The sequence below is a fragment of the Vipera ursinii genome (assembly GCF_947247035.1).
Source record: "Vipera ursinii genome assembly, chromosome: 4".
In the NCBI taxonomy this organism is placed as follows: domain Eukaryota; kingdom Metazoa; phylum Chordata; class Lepidosauria; order Squamata; family Viperidae; genus Vipera; species Vipera ursinii.
This window is the reverse complement of record NC_139514.1, coordinates 54,119,821-54,144,600: the sequence shown is the minus strand read 5'-3', so window position 1 is coordinate 54,144,600 and position 24,780 is coordinate 54,119,821. Positions and strand designations below refer to the sequence as shown.

At 40.8% G+C, this 24,780-nt stretch overlaps 1 protein-coding gene across 1 annotated transcript; it reads right to left on the bottom strand.

Annotated features, from left to right (window-relative positions):
• Positions 1–11,673: 11,673 nt before the first annotated feature.
• LCA5L (lebercilin LCA5 like) lies at positions 11,674–20,603 on the bottom strand (the record flags this gene model as incomplete). The annotated part of the gene is made up of 5 exons (XM_083362549.1): positions 11,674–12,071; positions 12,282–12,369; positions 17,881–17,982; positions 18,826–18,963; positions 20,571–20,603. The coding sequence occupies 5 exons, from the start codon at positions 20,601–20,603 to the stop codon at positions 11,674–11,676; spliced, it is 759 nt and encodes a 252-aa protein (XP_083218675.1).
• Between the last annotated feature and the right edge of the window lie 4,177 nt (positions 20,604–24,780).

Below are 24,780 nucleotides of genomic sequence, written 5' to 3'. Positions count from 1 at the left end.
TTGGGTGAGAACCTCCTTCCCTAGCCAGGGCATTGAAAATGGGTTATGGATGGGTATTCCAGCATGACAATGACCCAAAACACACAGCCAAGGCAACAACGGAGTGGCTCAAGAAGAAGCACATTAAGGTCCTGGAGTAGCCTAGCCAGTTTCCAGGCCATAATCCCATAGAAAATCTGTGGCGGGAACTGACAGTTTGAGCTGCCAAACATCAGCCTCAAATCTTAACGACTTGGAGAGGATCTGCAAAGTGGAGTGGGACAAAATGCCTCCTGAGATGTGTGCAAACCTGGTGACCAACTACAAGAACCTTCTGGCCTCTGTGATTGGCAACAAGCATTTTGCTACCAAGCACTTTTGTTTTGCGAAGGGGCCAAATACTTATTTCACTCATTGAAATGCAAATCAATTTATAACTTTTTTGAATCTTAATTAGACTTACCTGCTCTCTTTTAAAATAATATTCAGGTTCATTACAGATTGAAATTTAGGAGAACTTTTATCCTATGGTTCTAGGTATTGATTAGATAGCTTTTAACATTCCTAAACTGAAAAGATAATTTACAGAAGAATATTCTAGAGATTATCTCCTGATAAGAAAATGTTTCTCACTGTCAACTGGCATCTAACTTCAAACAAGCTTTGTAGTTGATTTACTGTGGAGGGAGGAGTTACTCTTATCTTCTCCAACCAACTTTTCTCTTTCATTTTTCTTTGTCGTGTTAACTATAAAAAGGAATGTAAAAGGGGTCTCAGGATTTTCTCCTTTTCATAGAGAGATCCCACTTTACCAGGGTACCCTAATAAAATGCTTTTAAATGATCTTCCGATTCAGTTGCTTATTGGGAAGTTAAACCGAGGCAGAACGTAGGGCAAGATTGGGCTATTACTACCTGCTTGGAAACTCATATATCAGATGTGTTTGATTTCTCTTGATCTGGAAGCTGAACCAGCCTTGCATATGGCTATTGTGAATGAACAGAGACACAAGAGAAGCACTCCAGAGATGGGCAGAGCTTATTTCTAAGATGAATATTACTTTGAAGAATAGTTTGTTAAGCCCCAGAAGGCTTATAACACTCATTTTGTCCCCAAGCCTCCAAACCAAAAATGAAAAATTAAAATTTGGTTTTTCTTCACTCACTGGGGAGGAGACTTTGTTGTAGAAGAGCAAAAAAGCTTCTGGAAGCTATATATAGCTCAGGTTCACTTTTTTAAAAAAGTCCTGATTCATCTAAAAACAACAAAAGTGAAATATGGTAACATGAGATCCAAGATCACAAAATAGACTTTTTCACGTTTTACAGAACAGTTCATTTGTCAAGGTGGTAAATTAGAAGAAGAAAGGATTTTTGATTAATTGCATTAGGATTTTTTTGCAACTACTGTATATAGATGGATTTTTCTCTTCATAATCTGTTCCTCCAACGATGCACTCTTCACTCCAGTAGCCGAGTCCATCCACTTTGCTGCGGGTCACTGAATAGGTGGATGAAAATTCCAAATCAAATCTGGACATCTGGCTGACTGTGCAATAAACCACAATAATATCGTAACTGGAGGAATGTTTTAATTTCATCAAAATTAAAATGTAACAAATGATTAGTAGAAAGCAATTTTATTTGGCTGTTGAACTCCAGAAAAACAAGATGACTCCTTTTGTGTTTTCTCTTTTCTTTCTTGTCACCTCATCCCCGTCCCCTGCATCTAAGACTCCAAATTATCCAGATTTCATCTCAGTTTGATGAGAAGTATAAGAGCAGCCTGACGTAAAATCATGTTGCTTACCAATGGAAATTCTAATTGCTGTTATTAACCAAAGACTACCAATATCTCTAAGGCATGGGTTTAGCATTTGGATTCCAAGTCCCAACTATAATCAATCCCCTTGTTCAAGACTTATGACTGACATACTGACACTTTATAATTCTTTTAAAATTCTTTCTGAACATCATTTTTGTTTTTAAAAAAGAATGACCCCATAGTTTAGTTTTCCATTCTGGCAAAACAAGAATGAACATGAAAATGACCTAATATGTGATCAGGCAACCACAAAAACACTCTAGTAGCAGATTACCTAAGCCCATACTTGGGGTGCCATAGACCCTGGCTGACTCAAGGTTCAGGTGAGGACAGGTACCTGCTTAAAGAAGATTTACCAGAATGTCCTCCCATCAGGAGAGCCATAACTTTTATTTTTTATTTCATCCAGTTGTGTCCAATTCTCAGAGATCTGGAGAATCCCTGTAGTTTTCTTGGCAAAGATTTTCAGAAATATTTTGCCATTGCTTCCTTCTTTGTACTGAGACAGTGGTGGTGAACCTTTTAGAGACCGAGTGCCCAAACCGCAACCCAAAACCCGTTTATTTATCGCCAGGTGCCGGGTGGGTGTGGCTGACTGGGTGGGCGTGGCCACAGAGGTCACAGACGACTGGGTGGGCATGGCCATGGTGGGTGTGGCTACCTCAATGATCTCATGGGGAGGGATGCCTGTGGGGGCTGGGCAGGGTTGGAGGAGATCCAGGGGGTCTCTGGCAGGTGGGGTGGTGGGCTGGAGGCTTGTCTTATGGGGTGAGGTGAGGCGAGGCAGGGTGGGTGTACCAATTGCCGTGGGGCAAGGCGAGGCAGGGGCTGGAGCAGCTGCTGCCTGACACCATCAGCCCACACACACACAGGCCAGCGAGTGCATGGGGGCCGACGGTGTCTGTCAGCAGCCACAGCCTTCTACATCATGGCAGCCCCATTGGCATGGCCAGAAATGGTCTCAGGACGGCCAGAAAGCAGCCCTCACCTGGTGCAGGCCCTGTCTACATGGTGGCTCTGATGGGGGCGGTGGCTGTTGCTCCTCCTTCTGCTCTGAGCCTCTTGACCGGCCAACCACACAGGGAAGCAGGAGGTGGCAGGGGTGATGCCTGCATCGCCAAGCCCAGCCGGCCAGATCTGGAAGCAAAGCTGTGCCAACCATTCTTGAGCTAGTGGGCGCAGTGGCAGGGGAAGGTCACTGTGGCACACGCCCTCCCCTCCCTGCTGCCACCCCACATCGTCCCGCATGCATGGCCCGGAGGTGCACATGGGACAATGTACGGCAGCAGCAGCAAAGGTTGGCCGCATGCCAGATCCTGCCTTCCCCCACCACCGTACAGACCACTTGGCCAGTCAAGAGGCTCAGAGAAGCAACCACCACCCCCGTCAGAGCCACCAGGGCCATCTCCGCCCACGCCGATGGGACTGCACTGCGGAAGGGAGATGATGGTGGCTCTGATTCCCCCCTGCCGATGTGCCCCCAGCCCCCTGCCCGGTGCCACTTCTATGTAATCCTACGTCACCACAATGTGGATGAGAGGCTTGGTCAGCAGGGGGGCCTTTCCTCCGCTGAGGCTCTCCCACCCCCCACTCCAGACAGACCCCCTTGCCTTCCCCCAGCCTGAACCCTCCTTACCCCTCCCCAGTCAACCCCCCGAGCAGCCCAGCCTGACCAAGACGGAGGGAAGGTGAGGCAGAGAACCGGTTGTTAAAATGATTTTAAACTCACTATTGGTTGCTTCCAAAGGCCGCTCACTCACTGTCCCACCCGAACTGCTCCTTTTATAAGTTCCCTGACCCCGCCCAGCTCTCTCAGCTGTTCCCAGACTGCGAATGCATGGAGAGGGGGAGGAGCACATCAATGGCACGCCTGCCCACAGGGACGGCTCTGCGTGCTGCCTGTGGCACGCTTGCCCTAGGTTCGCCACCCTTGGTTTATAATATTAAATCCAATTGGTCTAGTAAATGTAATTAGATTACAGTCTTTGGCTCCCTCGTGTGGTGAAACAGCACCAATGAATAGAAGCTGCAAGGAAATATTCTCCTTTATTCATTTCAAGTAGGAAAATAAGAGGCTTCAAGGAAATCTTGTTTCATAAGATTTGACTGATAAGCATAAGTCATGAAACATCTTTTCCAAACTTCCTTTAATATATACAGTATGTTTTATAAAAAATGTTCAAAAAGTTCACAAAATAGTTTTTTGTAATGCTCATTACAATATTAACTACTGAAAATTCTAATATCTCCCATTCCTCAAATTATCTAATATCTACTAATATATCCTAATACTAATATCCCCTATGTAATATATCCTAATTCTAATACTACTATCTACTATCTACTATCACTTAGTTCTAATACTATCCACTATCTACACTCTAATATGTCCTAGTTCTAATATTCTCTGATGTCATCTAATATCTATCCGCTTGACTGGAATCACAAGTCATCATTAGGTATTTAATTTGCGGTTTAGACAAATAGTTTTCCCAACAGAAGTCTTTTTTTTTTCTGGCGGTATCTTCGGTGTGGTTTCTTCACTGGGAGTTGAAGGGTTGCCTTTCAGTCTTTTGTGGGTTAATTCTCCCTGTTGCCTTGAGTTGTTCGCTTCACTTTGTAATCCTGCCAAAAATGTTATTTCATTTTATGCATTATCTGTTAGACAAACAACAGTAATAAAAGCACATTATTCTATCTACTCTTACAAATTATTTAAACTGGCACTTTCACTTGAAATAATTTCTCCAAGAAACATGTCAAATTCTGGATTTCTTCTGAAGAATAGACATTGTTTGCAGTAACGTAGAGCAGTTTAAATTAAAGCATTATGCCACTATGTTTCAATCCTTAAGCAAAAGGTATGTTCTGTGATTTTTACAGTTCAATATTTATAGTCAACTATGGTTTTTACCCACGAATGTCCTGTTTGAAGTGTTCGCTGAAAATACATCAGGGAAATGAACTCCTCTTTCAGGTTCAATTTTCCCCCCAATGATATGTAGCGTTTCTACATCTTCGCTGGCTTTCAATTCCTGAAAGGTCAGAGAAAAAAGCACATATCTATAAATTAATGCGACCTTTTACTTGTGTAGGTGATAAAGTGTCATTAAATCTCCACTAGTAATCTCCCTTTCACATTAATTGCAGACTTATCGATAGTCATCATCGGTTCATTTCATTTTACTCTGTCTAATAAAGTATCTATTTAAACACTCCCAATATTGTATGAACATAGATTAAAATGATAATCCAAGTTAGGGAAACATAAATAAATAAAGGTTTTATTTTATTTACTTCTTAGATATATATCTCACTTTTTCTTCAAGACTTAAATGTTTCCTCCAATATTGATTTCCAATAGAAACTCCAGGTTAATGATTTGATTTGATTTGATTGATAGTCACTAAATACCAAAGTTGCCTAAGGTATGGCGAGTGAAGGTGGACTTGAACCTAGAACTCCCTTGTCCTATGCAGCATTTTAGTTAATACCGGAGAATCCACGACCCATTGGGTCATTTTTTTCAGAGATATCACCTTTCCTCAGTGCCTTGAACAATAAGGGAGCTTCTAATGTACTGTCCTCACTAGAAAAGTTCTTAAAAACTCATGGAGATATTGAGAATAGTCATAGTGAATATATATACTATATATATATATAGTATAGTATATTATATAGCGTGGTCAAAGATCAGCAGTTGACCAAAGGAAATATTTTGTGACATTTTGTATTATGTCCTAATACGTCTTATGATAATTTTAGGTCATAAAATGGTTTATAAATTCTGCCCAATTTCAGTTCCACAGAAGCCATGGGTTCCAGATCGTGCAGTGTAAGCCCATTTCAGGTGTCTTGGTTCAAAAACGATTGCCCTCTGACACACTGTTTTGCCCGTTTAAGGCTTACACAGAGACAAACAGGAGAGCTTTAATAGTATAGCTATCACTCTGACTACCTTTATAAACAGAGTCCCCAAGAAGGACAAAGTAATTAAGGAAGAAGCAACCATTCCTAGCACAATAAGCCATGCGTGGATCTAAGACAAGCCAGGAAAGAGAGAGGAAGAGTACTGCTGGAATGTTTATTTATTTATTTAGCATATTTATAAAGCTGTCCATCTCATGCATGTGACTGGGCATCACAATATTCAGACAAAACCATTATAATAGATTAAAACAATTTAAAAACCTTAATGAAAGTCTTTGGAGAGTTAATTCAAAATCCTACATATAATAGAGCCATTTGCAGTTCCCTATTTCTGTAGGAGCACCAAGCCTGCTGACAAACCATATTTTAAGGGATTTCCAACAGTGAACAGACTCAGAACTGCCAGCCTCCAACCTCCTGAAAAAGGTGGCAGCTACACCAAAACCTTCCCTGAATTTCAACACTTGGCATGCATGGATGAGAAATTGCTTTGACTTTTTTTTATGGTCAGCCTTGTCTTGGCATGTTGGCTGAAGTAGCCATTATATCTTCAGCCAACCATACACAGAAACAAACTGGGGGATTTGGGGCCAGTCACCCTCTGTCTACTCTAGGAAGAAGGCTTGTGGTAGTGGAAAGGCTGTTCCTGCTCAGGGAACCTACAGGTATTTATTACACAAGTGTGCTCTCACACTCAGGTTATGGTCACTCACACAAATCCTCACAGCTCTGGAAAATTGCTACACTCAAACCAATTTCAACTGAACGCTGAGGTACTAAAATGGCTCTTTAAAACACACAGAGACCCATTTTAATTAAAAATAACAGCAGACTTTGACTGATTAGATCTATTTGGTCTTTCACAAACCAACACACACAAAAACACACACTCCTCCACACTTTCCCCACATCCACAACTAGGCTGCCTGGCACTAGCCAGAGGGGCAGAAACTGCCAACTCCTGATCCAAAAATGACTCCAAAGGCTGAGCAGGCCGCAGGACTCCTTTTCATCTCCCAGTGTTGATGGGAGGGGCTACCCATGCAGGCCCAACTCCTTGGTTGCCAGATATGGGGAGGGGCTTGCCATGTGCTCAGGCCACACTTTGGTTCTTTCCTTTCCTTCAGGCCTTGGTTCCTTTTCCTGGCTTTTTTCCACCTGCCTTCACCACTATGTCAGGCTGACATATTCCTCGCTTAACAAACAGTTGCTTGGCATTCAGAGTTACAGTGGCATCACCCCACTGTCACATGAGTGTCTTTACAGCCAATTGAAGTGTTTTTTCCCTAATAACCAGACTAGGAAAGCTTCAGCTTCCTCAAAGAGCGGCACCGCTGCCCGTTCGCGCGGAGGTACGCGCGCACCTCCCCAAAGGTTTGGGGAGGTACACGCGCACCTCCCCAAAGGTTTGGGGAGGTGCGCGCGCAACTCCGGTCGTTCGGAGAGGTGCGCGCGCACCTCTCGGAATGGGCATGGGCACCGCTCTTTGAGGAAGCTGCCGCGGCCCGTCTGCTAAGCTGCCGCTTTCGGCAGCTTCGCAGACGGGCCGCAGCAGCTTCCTCAAAGAGCGGCACCGCTGCCCATTCGCGCGGAGGTACGCGCGCACCTCTCCAAAGGTTTGGGGAGGTGCGCGCGCACCTCCGCCCATTCGGGGAGGTGCGCGTGCACCTCTCCAAACGGGCGGTGCCACTCTCCATTTGGAGAGGTGCGCGCGCACCACTGCCCGTTGGAAGAGGTGTGCGCGCACCGGGCGGCTGGGAGCCGCAGGTTGCCGACCTGTGGTCTACCCTAACCACACTACCACAAGCCTTCTTCCTAGAGTAGACAGAGGGTGACTAGCCCAAATCCCCCAGTTTGTTTCTGTGCCAAAGTCTGATGGTTTATTCAACAAATCAAACTGGCTACCATATTTTCGTTAGTTGCTAATAAAATGCAATTACCACGATATGACATCATAAGAATTAAGTCGCTTCAAACATGTAAGTAAAATATCACTTGCATATCACTTTTGTCAGCCATGAATGTGTCATATTTATTTAATTACTTTTTGGCTTTTCATTGTTGTTAAAGTCAGCCAAACAATCCAGCTCAATATCAGCCTAAAAGCTTCACCCCGAAACTAGTTCTTATGCTACCTAATATTTACTATCTAATATAACCTAGTTCTGATAGTAATATGTACTATCTAATCTTTCCTAGTTCTAATAGTATCTGATATCTAGAATCTAATATTTTCTAGTTCTATGAGCTTGAGAGGAATCACACATACAAGCCATCATTTGGTATTTAAGATGCGGTTTGAACCAAACAGTTTTCTCAAAAGAAGCCTTTTCTATTCTGGTGGTATGTTGGGAGTGTTTTCTTCACTGGGAGTTTAACTTTTTGTCTTTCCTTGGGAAATTTGGCAAATGAGGGCTCATAACTGATGACAGAATCTCCTGTAAGGTGGGTTATTTCACCCTATTGCCAGTTCCTTGGTCTTCTACTACATGTTATCTTTGGGTGGACTAAGGGACTTGTTGAAAGATATGCTTGATGTAAATTTTCAATTGCTTCTGAAAATCCATACTGTTTTTTATAGCTAGATTGTGTCCTATGCCTCTGCATTATTGTTATTAATTTTATAGAAAGAATAGGGGTGAGTGTGTGTGATTACTTCTTTCAAACCCCCATTTTGGGCCTAATATATGTACACATATATTATTGCCCCTTTGGACCTTTAGTGGGAATACAGCTGATTTTTTTTTTATCAATTGGGCACATCATGAGGGAAACCTCTTTGTTTTTTTATTTATGGAGTCTGGGATGGGAAACAACTAGCTGGGTATGGAGGTAGCCATTGGCACAGGTACCAGCGGACAGCACCTATAAGGACCACTGCGATGGCTCCCAAAAGGAGAGCTTTTAATCAGAGAAAGTCTGGTAGCCATGAGAAGAGCCCTGATGGATCAAAGGGTGATTTTTATAGCCAATAGTTTTGGTCAGATCCCTGAGGTGCGTTATATCGCTCTCTATAAGTTCTTAATTTTCACTTAAATTAAAGCAACACATGCCACAGAACTCTTTGCAGCCATGGTTATGTTGCCTGGATTTTCTTCTCACTGGCTTCCAATTTTTGGGTATATGAGTTTAATTTATGCTCTAGTTCTTTGCTGTCTTCAAGTGTCTTGTCTTGAGAAAGTTTGTGCAATGCCCGCAAGGCATCCGTTGTTTTCAGGAGCTCTGCCTGAACCTCTCTCAGCTTCTTGGAAGCCCTGCACTCTTTTTCCTCAGATGTCCTGAGAAGCGATCTCAGAGTCAGCGCTTCCTTAGACTGCGTGGCCAAAAGATCAGGCAGGTTAATCTCTGCATTTTGATAGTTACTGATGGCTTTTAAATGTTGAGTCTGAAGATGCTTCAAGAATTTATTTTCCACAGTAAATGTCTGCAATTGATTCCGCATCACAGCCACTTCATTGTTCAGTTCTTTAATGTTATGGTCTGTTGCTGACAATAGACGGCAAGGCATGTTATGGTCACTCGTAAATATGGTCTTCTGCTGAGGTTTCTTTTTAGACAGTGTTTTACCTCCTACATTAAAGAAATATGAAGGTGCCATATAAGATTGAGCAAAGTAAGAATCACATAATTTTACATAAGCTCTTGTAATATTAGCTTTCTTAACTGCTATACTCACATACTATGCTAAAACAGTGTTTAAACAACTTTAGGTTGCATGGTCTTCAACTCCTAAATCTCCTTAGCCATTCGTGCCGAAAGTAGAATTGCTAGGCCAGTCCTTTTCTTTTTCTGGACCCTACTCCCAGTTCCGTGGTGTAATTATTGAAATCATGTGAACTGATGTGTTTATTAATTAATATGCTATTTTCTTAGCATTCTCATTCAAAGAATGCAATGACACCAGAGCCCTGATTTCTTTCACAGAGCAGAAAAGACTAATATAATAGTATTACATTTCACAGAATAACAGTGAATAAAAGATTAATGGTGTTGGAAGTGACCTTAGAGGTCTTCTAGTCCAATCCCTTGCTCAAGCTTTCACCCAGCTACTAACAGAATACATTAGACAGAGAAAATATTTTTCTGATAAATCAAGGTAAAAAAAGTAGCAAGTTATTCCTTGCTCATTCAGAAACCCTCCAACATTGAAGATTCTCCTTATTTCTACACATTTTAAAAACACGTACATTTTAAAATGTGTTGTGGAAAAATGAAAATAGGTGCACAATGCCTTTTTGTTGGCCCTACCTACACGAAACCTCTTATTTCAGATATGTTTGAGTTCTTTTGATCTGGGACCAAAACCAGCCTTTGCATATGGCTATTCTGAATAAACAGACAAACAAGAGAAGCACTCCAGAAATGGGCAGGGCTTATTTCTAAGAGGAATTTTACTTTGAAGGATAGTTCCTTAAGATCTACAAGGCTTATAACACTCATTTTGTCCCCAGGCCCCCACTACCAAAATGAAAAATGAAGACTCTGTTTTTCTTACTTCATTCACTTGGGAAGAGAAGTTGTTGAAGATGTGGAAAAATGCTTCTGGGAAGCTACCTATAGCTGAAGATCATTCGCAGAGATTAGTTTCACAAACTTGACGTGCAAACAAACATTCTAAATTGCAGGCAAGAACTGGCAAAGAGGCAATGAGATGTTTACTAGCCTTTTCAAACAAGAGTTCACAGGATGTTATCTCTGAAGCCTTTGTTACCTCTGCCTTGCTCAAACGACATGCACATGAGAGATGCAGAGAGAAGGACTTCAGATTGCATTTCCTGACTGTTTAAAACTTGATTGTAGAAACATTACAGACTTTAAATTGCAGATTTTAGAAATTAAAACACATTTCTAACTGGACTTTAAACTTGATTGAGGTAAACACATGCAGGCAGTAAGAGTAATTGTTATCCTTGACTTCTTACTTGTAGACAACACACACACAATGCAGCTAGTTAAATTGATCACTGATTTTTCACTTAAGCTTTGCAGATAACATGCATACACAATGGATTGCAGGCAGTAAAAATTAATAACTGTCTTTTGACTGTTCTGCTACGGACACATTGTGCTCGTGATTTTAATTCCTTGTTGAGACACTTATTGGTCTGTTTAAGTGAATTTAGTCACATTTAACGGCCCTTCGCAGACAGTGAACTCATAAAGCCCCTGGTTCATCTGAAATACCTTTATTTTGCATGTAGAAGGTGGTTACAGCAGAGAAGGTGCGGTCAGTTGAACGTGGTCGGAACTTTAAGGTCAAAAGACAGTAACAGGATTACTGTCCACATGGCTTGTGTTCAGATGTTACAATGGAGGATGAAACACAAGGGATCAAGGAGAAGGAGGAAGTCCAACCCAGAAGGGGTGGATCCTAGTACAGCATCATGAGCAGGATAGGAAATACATCACAAAGGGGAAGGTACTGGCAGACCCAATTAGCATATTGGTAATTTCCCAAGAACAGCCACGTGGTGGCAGCACATCTAATATTTACTATCTAACATATTCTAATTCTAACACTAATATGTAATGCCTAATGTTGCTTAGTTCTAATATTATCTAATATCCACTATCTAATATATCCTAATTCTAATACTAATATCCACTATGTAATATATCTTAGTTATACTAATATCTACTATCTAATATATCCTTGTTCTAATACTATCCACTATCTACACTTTAATATGTCCCTAGTTGTGTTACTCTCTATTATCTAATTTCTGCTTGACTGAAATAACATCATTAACTATTTAATATGCGGTTTGGCCCAAAAAGCTTTCCTAGCAGAAGCCTTTTCTTTTCTTGCGGTATCTTTTGTGCGGTTCCTTCGCCAGGAGTTGAAGGGCTGTCCTTTGGTCTTTCATTTGGAGATTTAGGAAAAGAGGGCTCATAATTAGTGACAGGATCTTCCCAAAAGCGGCTTAATTCACCCTGTTGCTAGATTCTTCGTCTTCCACTGCATGGCATCTTTGGTTTGAGTAAGGGACCAGTTGAGGGATATCCCTGATGCAAATTTTCAGTGGCTTCTGTAAATACATAGTGTTTCTTAAAGGTAGTTGGTCTATGGCTTGGTATTGGTGTCATTACTTTGTCACAAACTGCTTCTTTTGCCTCCTTATCTTCGTTTTCCTGTTTTTCCATTGCCTTATCTTCCAAATGGTTTACTTCGGGCATAACATGATTTGTAGGAAAAAATGACGGTTCAACCTTTAATTTATTCAACTCTTCTTTGAATAAGTCCAACCCTTCCCTTTCTCTCCCGCTCTTCTGCCTTTCTCTATTTTCATACTGGGTGTTTTTTTCTGTCCTTGAGCCGGTCTCTTCACTTTGTAATCCTGCAAAAAAATGTTATTTCAACAGTAACTATTAAGGAATATGCATTATCTGTTAGACAAACAACAAATTCTATATTTCTTCTGAAGAATAGACATAATTCACAGCAACACAGAGCACTTGTAAAAAAAAGTATTATAACACTCTGTTTGAATCCTAAAGCAAAAGATATGGCTTGTGATCTTTTTTTAATAGTCAGTTATGCTTTTTACCCATGAATGTCCCGTATGAAATGTTCTGCCCAAGTAATTTCTCAGGGAGATGAACTCCTGTTTCAGGATCAGTGTTGACTTTCAATTCCTAAAAGGTGACAGAAAAAAGCATATAAGACCATGTTAACTTTTACGTGTGTAAGTGATATTGTTGTTGTTGTTAGTTGAGAAGTCGTGTCCGACCCATCGCGACCCTATGGACAATCTTCCTTTAGGATTTCCTGTCCTCTACCATCTTTTGGAGTCCATTTAAGCTCACGCCTACTGCTTCAGTAACTCCATCCAGCCACCTCATTCTCTGTCGTCCCCTTCTTCTATTGCCCTCAATCTTTCCCAGCATTAGGCTCTTCTCCAGTGAGTCCTTCCTCCTCATTAGGTGGCCAAAGTATTTGAGTTTTAGCTTCAGGATCTGGCCTTCTAAAGAGCAGTCAGGGTTGATCTCCTCTAGGACTGACCGGTTTGATCGCCTTGCAGTCCAAGGGACTCGCAGGAGTCTTCTCCAGCACCACAGTTCAAAGGCCTCAATTCTTTTGCACTCAGCCTTTCTTATGGTCCAACTTTCACTGCCATACATTTTAACTGGGAAGACCATAGCCTTGACTATATGCACTTTTGTTGACAGGGTGATGTCTCTGCTTTTTAGTGTGCTGTCTAGATTTGCCATGGCTTTCCTCCCGAGGAGCAAGCGTCTTAATTTCTTGACTACAGTCCCCATCTCCAGTGATCTTGGATCCCAGGAAAATAAAATCTGTCACTACCTCCATTTCTTCCCCATCTATTTGCCAGGAATTGAGAGGACCGGATGCCATGATCTTGGTTTTCTTAATGTTTAGTTTCAACCCAACTTTTGCACTCTCCTTCTTCACTCGCAACAAGAGACTCTTCAGTTCCTCTTCACTTTCTGCCATTAGAGTGGTATCATCTGCATATCTTAGGTTGTTGATATTTCTCCCAGCAATCTTAATTCCAAATTTTGATTCATCTAGCCCTGCTTTTCTCATGATGTGCTCTGCATATAAGTTAAATAGGCAAGGCGACAGTATACAGCCTTGCCGGACTCCTTTCCCAATTTTGAACCAATCAGTGGTTCCGTGTCCAGTTCTCACTGTTGCTTCTTGGCCCGCATATAGGTTTCTCAAGAGACAAATAAGATGTTCTGGTACTCCCATCTCTTTAAGAACTTGCCACAGTTTGTTATGATCCACACAATCAAAGGCTTTAACATAGTCAATGAAGCAGAAGTAGATGTTTTTCTGGAACTCTCTAGCTTTCTCCATGATCCAGCGTATGTTGGCAATTTGATCTCTAGTTCCTCTGCCTCTTCGAAATCCTGCCTGTGCTTCTGGTAGTTCTCGATCCACATACTGCTGGAGTCTAGCTTGTAGGATTTTAAGCATAACTTTACTAGCATGAGAAATGAGTGCAATGGTGTGATAGTTTGAACATTCTTTGGCACTGCCTTTCTTTGGAATTGGAATGTAAATTGATCTTTTCCAATCCTGTGGCCACTGTTGAGTTTTCCAAATTTGCTGGCAAATTGAGTGTAGCACTTTTACTGCATTGTCTTTTAAGATTTTGAAAAGCTCAGCTGGAATACTGTCACCTCCACTAGCTTTGTAAGTGATAAATCTCCATTAATAGCCTCCCTTATACATCAACTTCAGATTTATCTATAGTCATAATCCTTTGTTTCATTTTACTCCATCTAAGGAGGTAACTATCTAAACTCTCCCAATATTGTATTAACATAGATTTAAACTATAATCCACGTTAGGAAAATATAAACAAATAAGTGATTTTTAAAAATTATTTCTTAGATCTCACATTTTCTTCTAGACTTCTGTATTTCCTCCAATATTTCTTTTCAATAGAAACTCAAGATTATTGAATTGATATATCACTGAAGAAAAGTTGCCTAAGGTTGCCTAAACCTGAATCTCCATCTCTTGTCCTATTAAGCATTTTAATGAATACCAGAGAAGCGATGACCCATTGGGTCATTTTTTTTCAGAGATATCACCTTACCACATTCCCCAATCCCTTCAACAAGAACAGAGTTTCTACAGTACTGTCTACACTACAAAAGTTCTTAAAAATTCATGGGATATTCAGAACTGTATTTGACTTGAAAATGGGCACGGTCAAAGCTTACCGTATTTTCCGGCGTATAAGACGACCCCCTACTTTTCCTGTTAAATTATAGGGTTTGGGCTATACTCACCATATAAGACTACCCCTCTTCCAACGCACACCAAATAAAAATTAAAAAACATCAGATTTAATTTTAATATGGTAATTTTATCAAATGCTTATGACATGCAGGTGCTTAGTAGGAAAACTGTCACTTATAAACATAAGGCTGTTTGTCATCAAACATGTAAACATAAAACAGTGCAAGTGGATTAAACTTTTCCTAATTCACTCTAAAGCTGAAAGGAAGGATAAAGACAATAAACCCATGGGAGCTGCCATGCTGTTTGTTTTCTAAGCTGTCAACCAAACTGGAACTGATGATGATAGGAGGAAGATAACAAACAATATAGAGAGAGCAATGCCGGGCAAGTCCCTGGCGAGTCAGCAACGCCCATCGTAACTCCAAGCTATTTTTACAGGATTTGCTGGCGTGACAGTTTCCCTTTAAAAGCCTTCAAAATCCTCCTCTTCATCATCTGATTTCATTAGTACATCAATGACATCTTGTGATACACTTGTAAGGCAGTCATCGTATGGATCTAATTCCGTATCAGATGGTGTGGTTTCAGCTTCGGCTTCCTCTTCATCTTGCCACAAGCAGTCGTCCTCCATACCATCTAATGAATTTGATATGCCACACTTCTTGAAAGACTTGATTATTGTTTCTGCATTAATATCATTCCACGCTTTTATGACAAACTTGCACAAAACATCCAACTGTGGAGCACGCATGTTTCCTCCTTTTGTGAATGACTTTTCGCCGCTAACCATCCACTCATTCCACTGTTCTCGAATGCGATCTTTAAATGGCTTATTTAGGCACACATCCAGTGGCTGTACCAACGATGTCAATCCTGCAGGAATAACTGCCGCATCTGTGTTCATTCTTGCCAGCCTTTGCTTGGTGCTGGGAGTTAAATGAGCCCTGAACATATCCCACACCAGTAGACTACGTTTTTGAATAAGTCCACCTGGTCGCCTGCTCCATACGTTATCAAGCCATAGCTTTACCCCTTCTTCATCCATCCAGCCTTTTTCATTCACATGTACAAAACAACCAACAGGGAACTTGACTTTTGGCATTGTTTTTCTTTTAAAAATAATCATTGGTTTCAGTCTGGCGCCATCAGCTGTGCATGCTAGTACCACTGTAAAATTGGACTTCTCATGTCCTGTTGTTTTAATTAAAATTGTTTTTTCACCTTTTGGATGGACAGTTTTATTTCCAATCATATCAAAACTCATTGGGGTTTCATCCATATTTCCGATACTACTTAACGCATAGCCATGTTTTTTGCGCTGTTGTATTACGTATCGATGGAAACTAATTACTTTGGCATCAAGATCTGCAGGTACTTTTTGTGAAATTTTTGTCTTTTGCCTCAGTACCAGATTATGCCTTTCCAAGAATCTAGTACACCAGGATACAGTGGCCTTAAATCCTTTGCTGTGATCTGGGTTAGATTTGGCCCACTGAAGTGCAAACAAACATATTTTATTTCTTGTCACTATATAACCGCTTTGGCGATGCTCATTCACCATGTCTATTACATGTTTTTCAAGTTCTGGCCAATGTGGAGTGCCTCTTCTTAATGCACACTTACCCTTTGGCATACTCTTTAAGGTTTTTTCATTTGCTTTCCAGTCCCGAACCATCTTTTCTGTTACTCCATATTGTCTTGCAGCAGCACAGTTATTATGTTCTGTGGCAAACTTTACAACTTTAAGTTTGAAACTGGCTTCATATTTCTTTCTTCTTACTGGTGGAGCCATGATGGGGCCTTGACTGTTAGCCAGTTGTATGAACAAGTGCAGGTACTGGTGCTGTGCTGTACTGTATTCACCACCACATGTATCTGCTCACCAGACAAGACTACCTTCCCTCAGAATCACCATTCCCAGTATAAAACAACCAGCCAATCACAACAAGCAATGTATTTCCTGCATACAAAATCTGCTTGGATTGGGTGGCCCAGCCCTCCCTGTCTCCAAGAGATCTGAGCTATGCAATGTGTCACAGGAGTGTTTGGGAGTCAATAAGCTGAAGACTTTGAGGAACCCTGCCTTATAGCAATGGTAAAGAATCCCAGTTTTATAAAGTACCGGTAGCTCTAATGTGCTTCATTGAGAATTCACCCCAGTAGGAGGAGATGCAGATTCTATGCATATTTACAGTACACAGAAGCGAAAGAAATAACTCAATATTTCACTTCCTGGCACACAATCTGCATATTAACAACTCTTTTAGTACCCTTTTTTTATAAGTGCCACGATATTGCTAAAATAAAAGAGGTAAACTTCATGACCCACCCAGCCCATGCATAAAACAGAAATGAAAAGTCTTTAAAAAGTTTTGCGCGGTTAAATAAACGGCATTTGCATATTGTTTCTCCACGGAGCACCGACAAAATTCGCTCGAATTAAGGAACGTGGGGAGCTTGGAAAAAGTGGATTGATTATATCCAGAACAAATATGGGACTAAAAAGTTTCATTTAGCATTTGAATAAGTTTTTTTTCTTTTTTTTCTTCTCTTTTCTCTTTTTTTAATGTAATATTAGTATTGCTTGTAGTCATTTCATATGAGCTAGAGTGCGATAGATTTAATAGTTTATTGTTGTTAGCAGATGGTTGCTTATGATTGTTTTTTGCTTTTATACCTTGTATTTAGCTCTGGGAAGTGGGGGGGAGGGGGGAGGGATAGGGAGGGATAGGTAGGGGTGGGCGGAGGGAGGGGGGAGGGATTGTTAAAGATAAAATGTATTGTAAAACTTTTCAATAAAAAAAAGGAATGTGGGGAGCTAAAGAATCGGGCTATAGGGAATGTCTGGCATGACGGGCAACCCTGGGAAACACGAGGACTGTAGTGGCACCCTCAGTTCGCACGTTCTGATCCAGGAAAGCGCCCGGAGCCTCCTCCGTTATGGTATTTCTAACGGAATGTCTCCATGCCCACGTCACACCTGCCTCGCCTTTTAAATCAAGCTCCCTTTCCTCCCTGCTCCCTGTTTCCCTCCCTGTTTCCCTGCTCCGCCTGCTCTGTGATTGGCCCAGCTTTGCTCCTTTCTCGCCAAAGGGGCGCCTCGCCTTATTGTCTCTGAGCTCTCTCGCCTGCTGCGCTGCTGCTCTCAGTTCCGCACTCTGAGCAAGCAATTCTTGTGGTCAGCGCAAGTCAGGCGGTGCCTCGGCGGGAGCAAAGGCTCTCCCTTCCTACGGTCGAGCGGGGCACCTCTGGGAACCGCCTGCCCGTCCTCTCGTTGGGGACCTGACAGCCAAGCATTGGAGGCGCTAGCACGGCCAGTCCTTGAGAGAGTAACGGCAGCAGCTGCAGTAGCCGCCCCAGAAGCTGACGAGTTTGCCTTCCATCACCCGTTCGCCGTCGGCCGCTTAACCACGGGTCGCCATCACCTGCCTCCATTCAGCCCAGGGCTCCAGCCGAGTGGGAGTCGTGTTTCTGCGAAGAGGCGGCGGCCGTGGCGGCGGCAAGGGACTCGAGAAAACTTCCTGTCGCTGGGGAAGGACGACGAACAGGAAATAGAGCCAGGATTGGAAATATTTTTCAGGAGTCAAAAAAAAGACTTATCATATTTTTATTTTACTATAAAGGGTGAAAGAAACTTTTGGAGAAAAACAGGAATCACCTTGCTCTGACTGACATCTACCCATCCGGTGTGCATAAATATTTGTTATGCATAGTTCTCATTCTCTTTCCTAAAGGAATGCATTATTAAATTTATGTTGAGAATATTGTTTATTGTATAAATGTCGGTACTTCACAGATCATACATTTCACTGCCTAACTCCCCTAAGTATCTCATATTTATCTGTATTTTAAATATTTGCTTTTGTATAATTTGGCCAAATAATTCCTTTTGTTAAGATGCTGAAGGATAAGTATCCCTTTTTTCTATAACTGTGATGTTTTTGATCAGGTTCTTCTATTTTTACAATTCATAAACCATTAATTAAATTTGACCTTAAAGATCCTTCCATAATATTTGGATACACAATAGTTATGACATTAACAAAGCATATAGTATTAAATATGTCATATAATTACAATTTTAAAATAAACTGTTTCTCAATTTTCTAATCAGGCCATGATTAACATCTTTAAAAAGCATCTTATTTTCATGTTGGGACACACTTTTTAAGTAGTATCTTTTCCTACCAATGGTAAAGTGGAAATGTCCTGGCATACATTAATACGTTTCTGCAATCTATACTTTAGATAGCTACAGGCTGAAGGAAAGTCCCAGAGAAAAAAATAGGCTTGACTCAAATGAGCATTTTCTGAACAGCATCTTGGATGCCTTCTGTAGTAGGAGAGTTTTAATTTCAGCTTTTAAATACCTTCAATTTCAGCTTCAGCAATTCGATTTCTACTTGTAAATTTGCAGTCATTAATTGAGCTTCAGCTGTCTGTTTCTTCGCAACTGCTAACTGATGATTAAAGGAAGTAGTATTTAAAGTCAGCTGCTTTTCTAGATCCTAAGAAGATTAGAAATAAACCATCAAAAAGATTATGTAATATTTGCAATCATGCAATATTGAATTAGAAATTAGAGGAAGCAACTGAAATTTTAGCAAATGTTTCCAAAAAGATGAAAATCTCCATCTCAGTTATAATACTCATAATTTTTGAAATGGGAATCGGTCCACCTTGTAAAAGAAAAATATGGAAAATAATCTGTGTAATCAAAAATAATGTCATATGATGCTCGCAATCTGTTATGCAGATTAAGGAGAAAAGAAATAGATAAAGATGCAGTTACAAGTTACAATATATACCTTTAATTTCTATTAATTGGTAGAAGAAATACCTGTCCTCAATCCTTAAATGAAAATCATTATAGTTGAGAAATATGAATAAAAGAACATGAGATGTTCTTCATCATTAAGAGCAAAGCAAGAGAGGATTGTTTATTTAACATCCCAACATGACAAGTTATAGTGTACTTTTCAGATGATAAACATAATCCTGAGGTGTGGAGGAGGAGGAGGAGGAGAAGACAAGAGTAATTTTTTTTCAATTTAATTCTAATCAAGCCTTAATGTGCTTTATTTTTTGCCTTGGTATGATGCTAAGTAAGGTAGGTTTAGCCAATATATAGCTTTCAATGTGCTGGCTAGGCCGACATCATCAGAGATGGAGTATTTCAACTGACTAGACCTAGGGACAAGGAGAATGGAACAGTTACTTTTCCCCTCCAAGTTAAATTGTGCTGTCAACTTCCATTATGTCCAGCTTCCAGTCAGCAAAGTAGGGATTTGTACCACTGAAGCATTATCCATGGACATAATTGCGTGGCTCACTGAAACCATGCGATTCTAATAACAGATTTTCCTATGTCACACATATTTAATTAAATGACTGAAGAACTGAAGTCAGAAATACCCCAAAATGGTGTTTTTTTGTAAAAGTTTTATTGATTTTTTTTACAATAACAACCTTAGTGCCTGGTATACAGCATGTTGTCTTGGTTCATAATTTTTTTAGGAAAAATATACAATCAATAATAGTTAATTAACAGTCAATAATAATATTTATATTTCCATAATTAGTATATCAATTAATAATATATTTCCTTGATCTTACCGTCTCCCAATAGTATTCTCCTTCTTTAACATTAAACAAATGTAATATTTAATATTTGATATTTTCCATATATAAATGATTAACTGTAAACATTTTATTTTATATTTATAGCAACAATAGCGTCCATATATAGCATTTTTTTCTTATCAACATGTTATTTTCATAAAAATCATTGATTCACCATGTATCTTCAGATCAAATCAAATCAAACTTTATTGTCAGTATGTGTACAATGAGATTGGCTGAGCCTCCCTTTTTGCACCCCCCCAACACAACTCACAGTGAAGACAAAAGGAAAAAATATCCCTAACCCAGTGAATCCTACTAACAAACACACAATCTTATTGCACCATGTGAACGTATTGCACAACGCGCCGGCCCTGCAAGACTATCATACTACGTTGACATAGTTATTTTCCATTCAGAAGTCTGACAGCCCATGGGTAGAAACTGTTCTTCAGCCTGTTGGTGCAGCTGGCTATGCTTCTATATCTCCTACCTGATGGTAGGAGAGTGAAGAAGTGCTGACCATGGTGTGAGTCATTCCTGAGGATTTTCCTCACTCTTCTAAGGCTGTGGGCTCTAGTAATGTTGTCTAGTTGTATCAGAGGACTGCCCACGATGTTTTGTGCTGTGCTCACCACCCTCTGTAGTGTCTATCTGCGGCTGTCAAGCCAGCATATCACATCATTTATTTATTTATTTATTTATTTATTGAATTTGTATACCGCCCTATTCCCGTAGGACTTAGGGCAGTTTACAGGGCAGTTAAAACCATGAAATACAAAAATTAAAATCAATTAAAATAATTAATTAAATTCAAGCCCCAAAAGTAAATCTAAAACCCAATTAAAATTAAAAACCCCTCAGTCTGGGTCAAACAGCTCGAAGAGCCAAGTTTTCAGGTCCCGGTGAAATGAGCGCAGGTCAGGGGCAGTCCTAAGCTCCGCAGGTAGTTGGTTCCATAGGGCAGGCGCACCCACAGAGAATGCCCTTCCCCTGGGAATAACCCACCGGCATTCATTAACCGGTGGTACCCTGAGAAGGCCCTCCCTGTGGGAGCGCACAGGGCGATGGGAAGATGATTGTGGCAGCAGGTGTTCCCTTAGATAGTCCAGACCCAAGCCATTTAGGGCTTTATAGGTCATTACCAGCACCTTGAATCTCACCCGGAGGGCAACCGGAAGCCAATGCAGCTCGTGGAGAAGAGGTGTTACATGGGAATATTGGGAATCTCCCATCACAACTCGTGCGGCTGCATTCTGCACCAGTTGAAGCCTCTGAGTGGTCCTCAAGGGCAGCCCCATGTAGAAGGCATTGCAATAGTCTAACCGGGAGGTCACGAGCGCATGAGTGACTGTGCGTAGGGCATCTCAGTCCAGATAGGGCCGCAACTGGCACACCAGGCGAACCTGGGCAAAAGCCCCCCTGGTCACGGCTCCTATATGATCTTCAAAACTGAGCCGTGAATCCAGGAGGACACCCAAGTTGCGAGCCCTATCAATGGGGGGTAACACCTCACCCCCTATTGTTAATGATGGAAAAAGCTGGTCAGTCCGAGATGCCGGTATGAACAGCCACTCAGTCTTGGCAGGATTGAGATGAAGCCTGTTTCTCCCCATCCAAACCCGGACCGCCTCCAGGCAACGGGACATCACGGTGAGGGCATGACTGGGTTGGTTCGGGGTGGAAAGAAAAAGTTGGGTATCATCAGCGTACTGGTGATACCCTACCCCGAAACCATGAATGAGCTCACCCAGTGGCTTCATGTAGATGTTGAACAGGAGGGGAGAGAGGACCGACCCCTGAAGGACTCCACAAACAAGAGATCTCGGGGCGGACCTCTGCCCTCCCGTTAACACCGACTGCAAGCGGCCCAGGAGGTAGGAGGAGAACCACTGTAAAACAGTGCCCCCCACTCCCAACCCCCTGAGACGCCACAGTAGGATACCATGGTCGATCGTATCAAAAACCGCTGAGAGGTCTAATAATGCAATGTGAGAGGATGCTTTTTATAGTGGACCGGTAAAAGGTCATCTGTCGTTCCACTTTGTTCTTTTGCAAAACCCTAAGAAAGTGGAGTCTCTGTTCGGTTTTTCTGGCCACATGGGTTGCGTTGATTTTCCAGGTGAGATATTTGCTGAGGTAGACTCCTAGGAATTCAAAGGAAGAAACTCTCTCCACACAGCCCCCCTCGATTTAAAGTGGGGTGGGTCCCTCTCTTTTCTTCTGGAGGTGCAGGTTATTTTCTAGGCACCATGAAGATAGTTTTTGAACCTCTCCCCTGTACGCTGTTTCGTCTCCACCTGTAATAAGACCTAATACGGTGGTATCATCTGCAAACTTAATGATCGCAGTGGATGGGTCAGACGATACACAATTGTGTGTACAGTGAATACAGGTAGGGACTGAGCGCATAGCCCTGTGGCGAGCCAGTGCAAAGCTTCAGGGAGGTGGATGTGACAGACCCAACCCTCACTGTTTGTGGCTGGTCCCTCAGAAAGTCTTTGATCCAGTTGCAGATGGAAGAGGGAAAATCCAAGTCAGTCAGCTTTTCGATAAGGATACTCAGCAGGATAGTATTGAAGGCCAAGCTGTAATCAATGAAAAGCATCTTTTTTATTGAAAAGTTTTATAAAAGTTACAATATTATCCCATCCCCAACCCACCCCTAAACTCCCCTCCCCCTCCCCCACTTCCCAAAGCTGATTACAGGGTTACAAATATATAATAATCATAATTTAACTAACATTAACCAACTATATAAATAACCAAATACATAATGCACTTTAACCCGCCTATAACATAATCAATGAAAAGCATCTTGACATAGTTTCCGGGTTTCTCCAGATGGCTTGCTACAGAATGTAAGGCAGTAGCTATGGCATCATCTGTCGACCTATTCCCCCTCTAGTCAAACTGAATGTTTGACAAAGTCCAGTGGGAGGCATGTCCTAAGGTGTTGGAGAACCAGTCTTTTGAAGCATTTCATCACTATAGACGTTAATGTGATAGGTCTATAGTTGTTTAGGCAGTTAATTGCTGTTTTCTTTGAGACTGGGACAATAGTGGCTGCTTTCAAGCATGATGGAACATAGGCCGTTTGCAAGGAGATGTTAAAGATCCTTGTCAGGACCCCTGCTAATTGATCGGCACAATTCTTTACCACTATCCCCAGCACCCCATCTGGGCCTGCAGCTTTGTTGGAATTCACAGCCTTCAATGCAGCTTTCACTTGATGTTCATATAGGATAAAATAGCTGGAAATCAGAAGGCCGGCAGGCAGAGGCTACGGGGTCTGATCTTTTCACCTCGTAGTGAGCGAAGAAGATGTTCAACTCCTCTACCAACAAGGCATTGGCATTGACCGTGTTCCTCGTATTGCCCTTGTGGTGGGTTAGGTGCTTATTTATTTTCATAAATGTTGTTAAGCTCAATTTCTCCATAATATTCAAACAATTCTTATCAATCATAATTTTCTCATCTAAATATCTAAATATTAACATCTAAATATCCAAATTTTCCATTTAAATATATCATCCCAGTATTTTCATTTTTCATGTATTATAGAAATACTACACTACTTACCTATCATAATATCTACCTATAACATCTTTTCTAATCAATTTATATTTAACTTTTATTTGTAAAAAATGATTTGTTAAATCACTATATATCCTTTTCCCAAAGTTCTTAAGCCTAGTTTCCCCTCAATATTTCAATCATACCTTAATCCTAAATCTTTTTAAACTTAATTCATCTTTAAAATTCAAACTTTTCTTTCACTTACATCATCCCAGTATTTTTACATTTTGTTTCTTATCAGAAATCCTATATTATATCTCTTATTCCACTTATTCTAAAGCCCCCTTATAGCCAAAGTTATTTGTTTATTTAGCCATATTCAAACAAGTGTTTGCTCGCATAATATTTCATCTGTTAAGGCAAGTCAAGCCTCTTAAGCCCGTCTCTGACCTTCTTCCTTTGCCAAATAGTTTTACAAATCAATATTTTTAACTTGTCCAGTTCTTTTATTTTCGTAGTAGTTGTTAGGAGTAGAGGATACATAGTATGTAAAATGTATGCTTTTTGTCTCCCAGACAGTGATTCTCCTAGCAGTGTCCATTTTGTTAAGACTTCTTTTTCTCAGGATTATTTTGACATTCTAATGCATAAGGTATCTTTTTCATATTTATAGTTGTATCCAAATCTTGTGAGTTCTTCTTATTTGTATTAAGTTATAATTCCCTTCATTTGTGGCTTCGCCAATTACCGGTAAGTCTACATTCTGTTAGTTTACATTCTATTATCTGATTTGTTTGTTCATTCTTTACCATCATTCTTTGGATGTTTTTTGATTGTAAATATAAGTTAGAAGTGCATTTATGTTATCAAAGTTGTGTTAAATCTCATGGTTTAATGCTATTGTGATTTATATCTGTTGTAGCATTGCATAAATTTCCTCTTGGAAAATATTTGTCTTATCTTGGAATGTTGCTTCTAGCGGTCTTTGATCTTTCAGGCTGAGTCCTAAGAAGTAGATATTAAGTGTGGTTTTCTATCATTTTTTGATGAATATGTCATATCCATGTTGTCTCCCCCTTTCGAGTAATCCATCATAAGTGCCATAGTCTCTGTAATTAGCCTTGTCATGCTGGCCAAAATTCAAAATCCAAACCATCCAATTTTGTATAGTTCTTGTCTTTGTA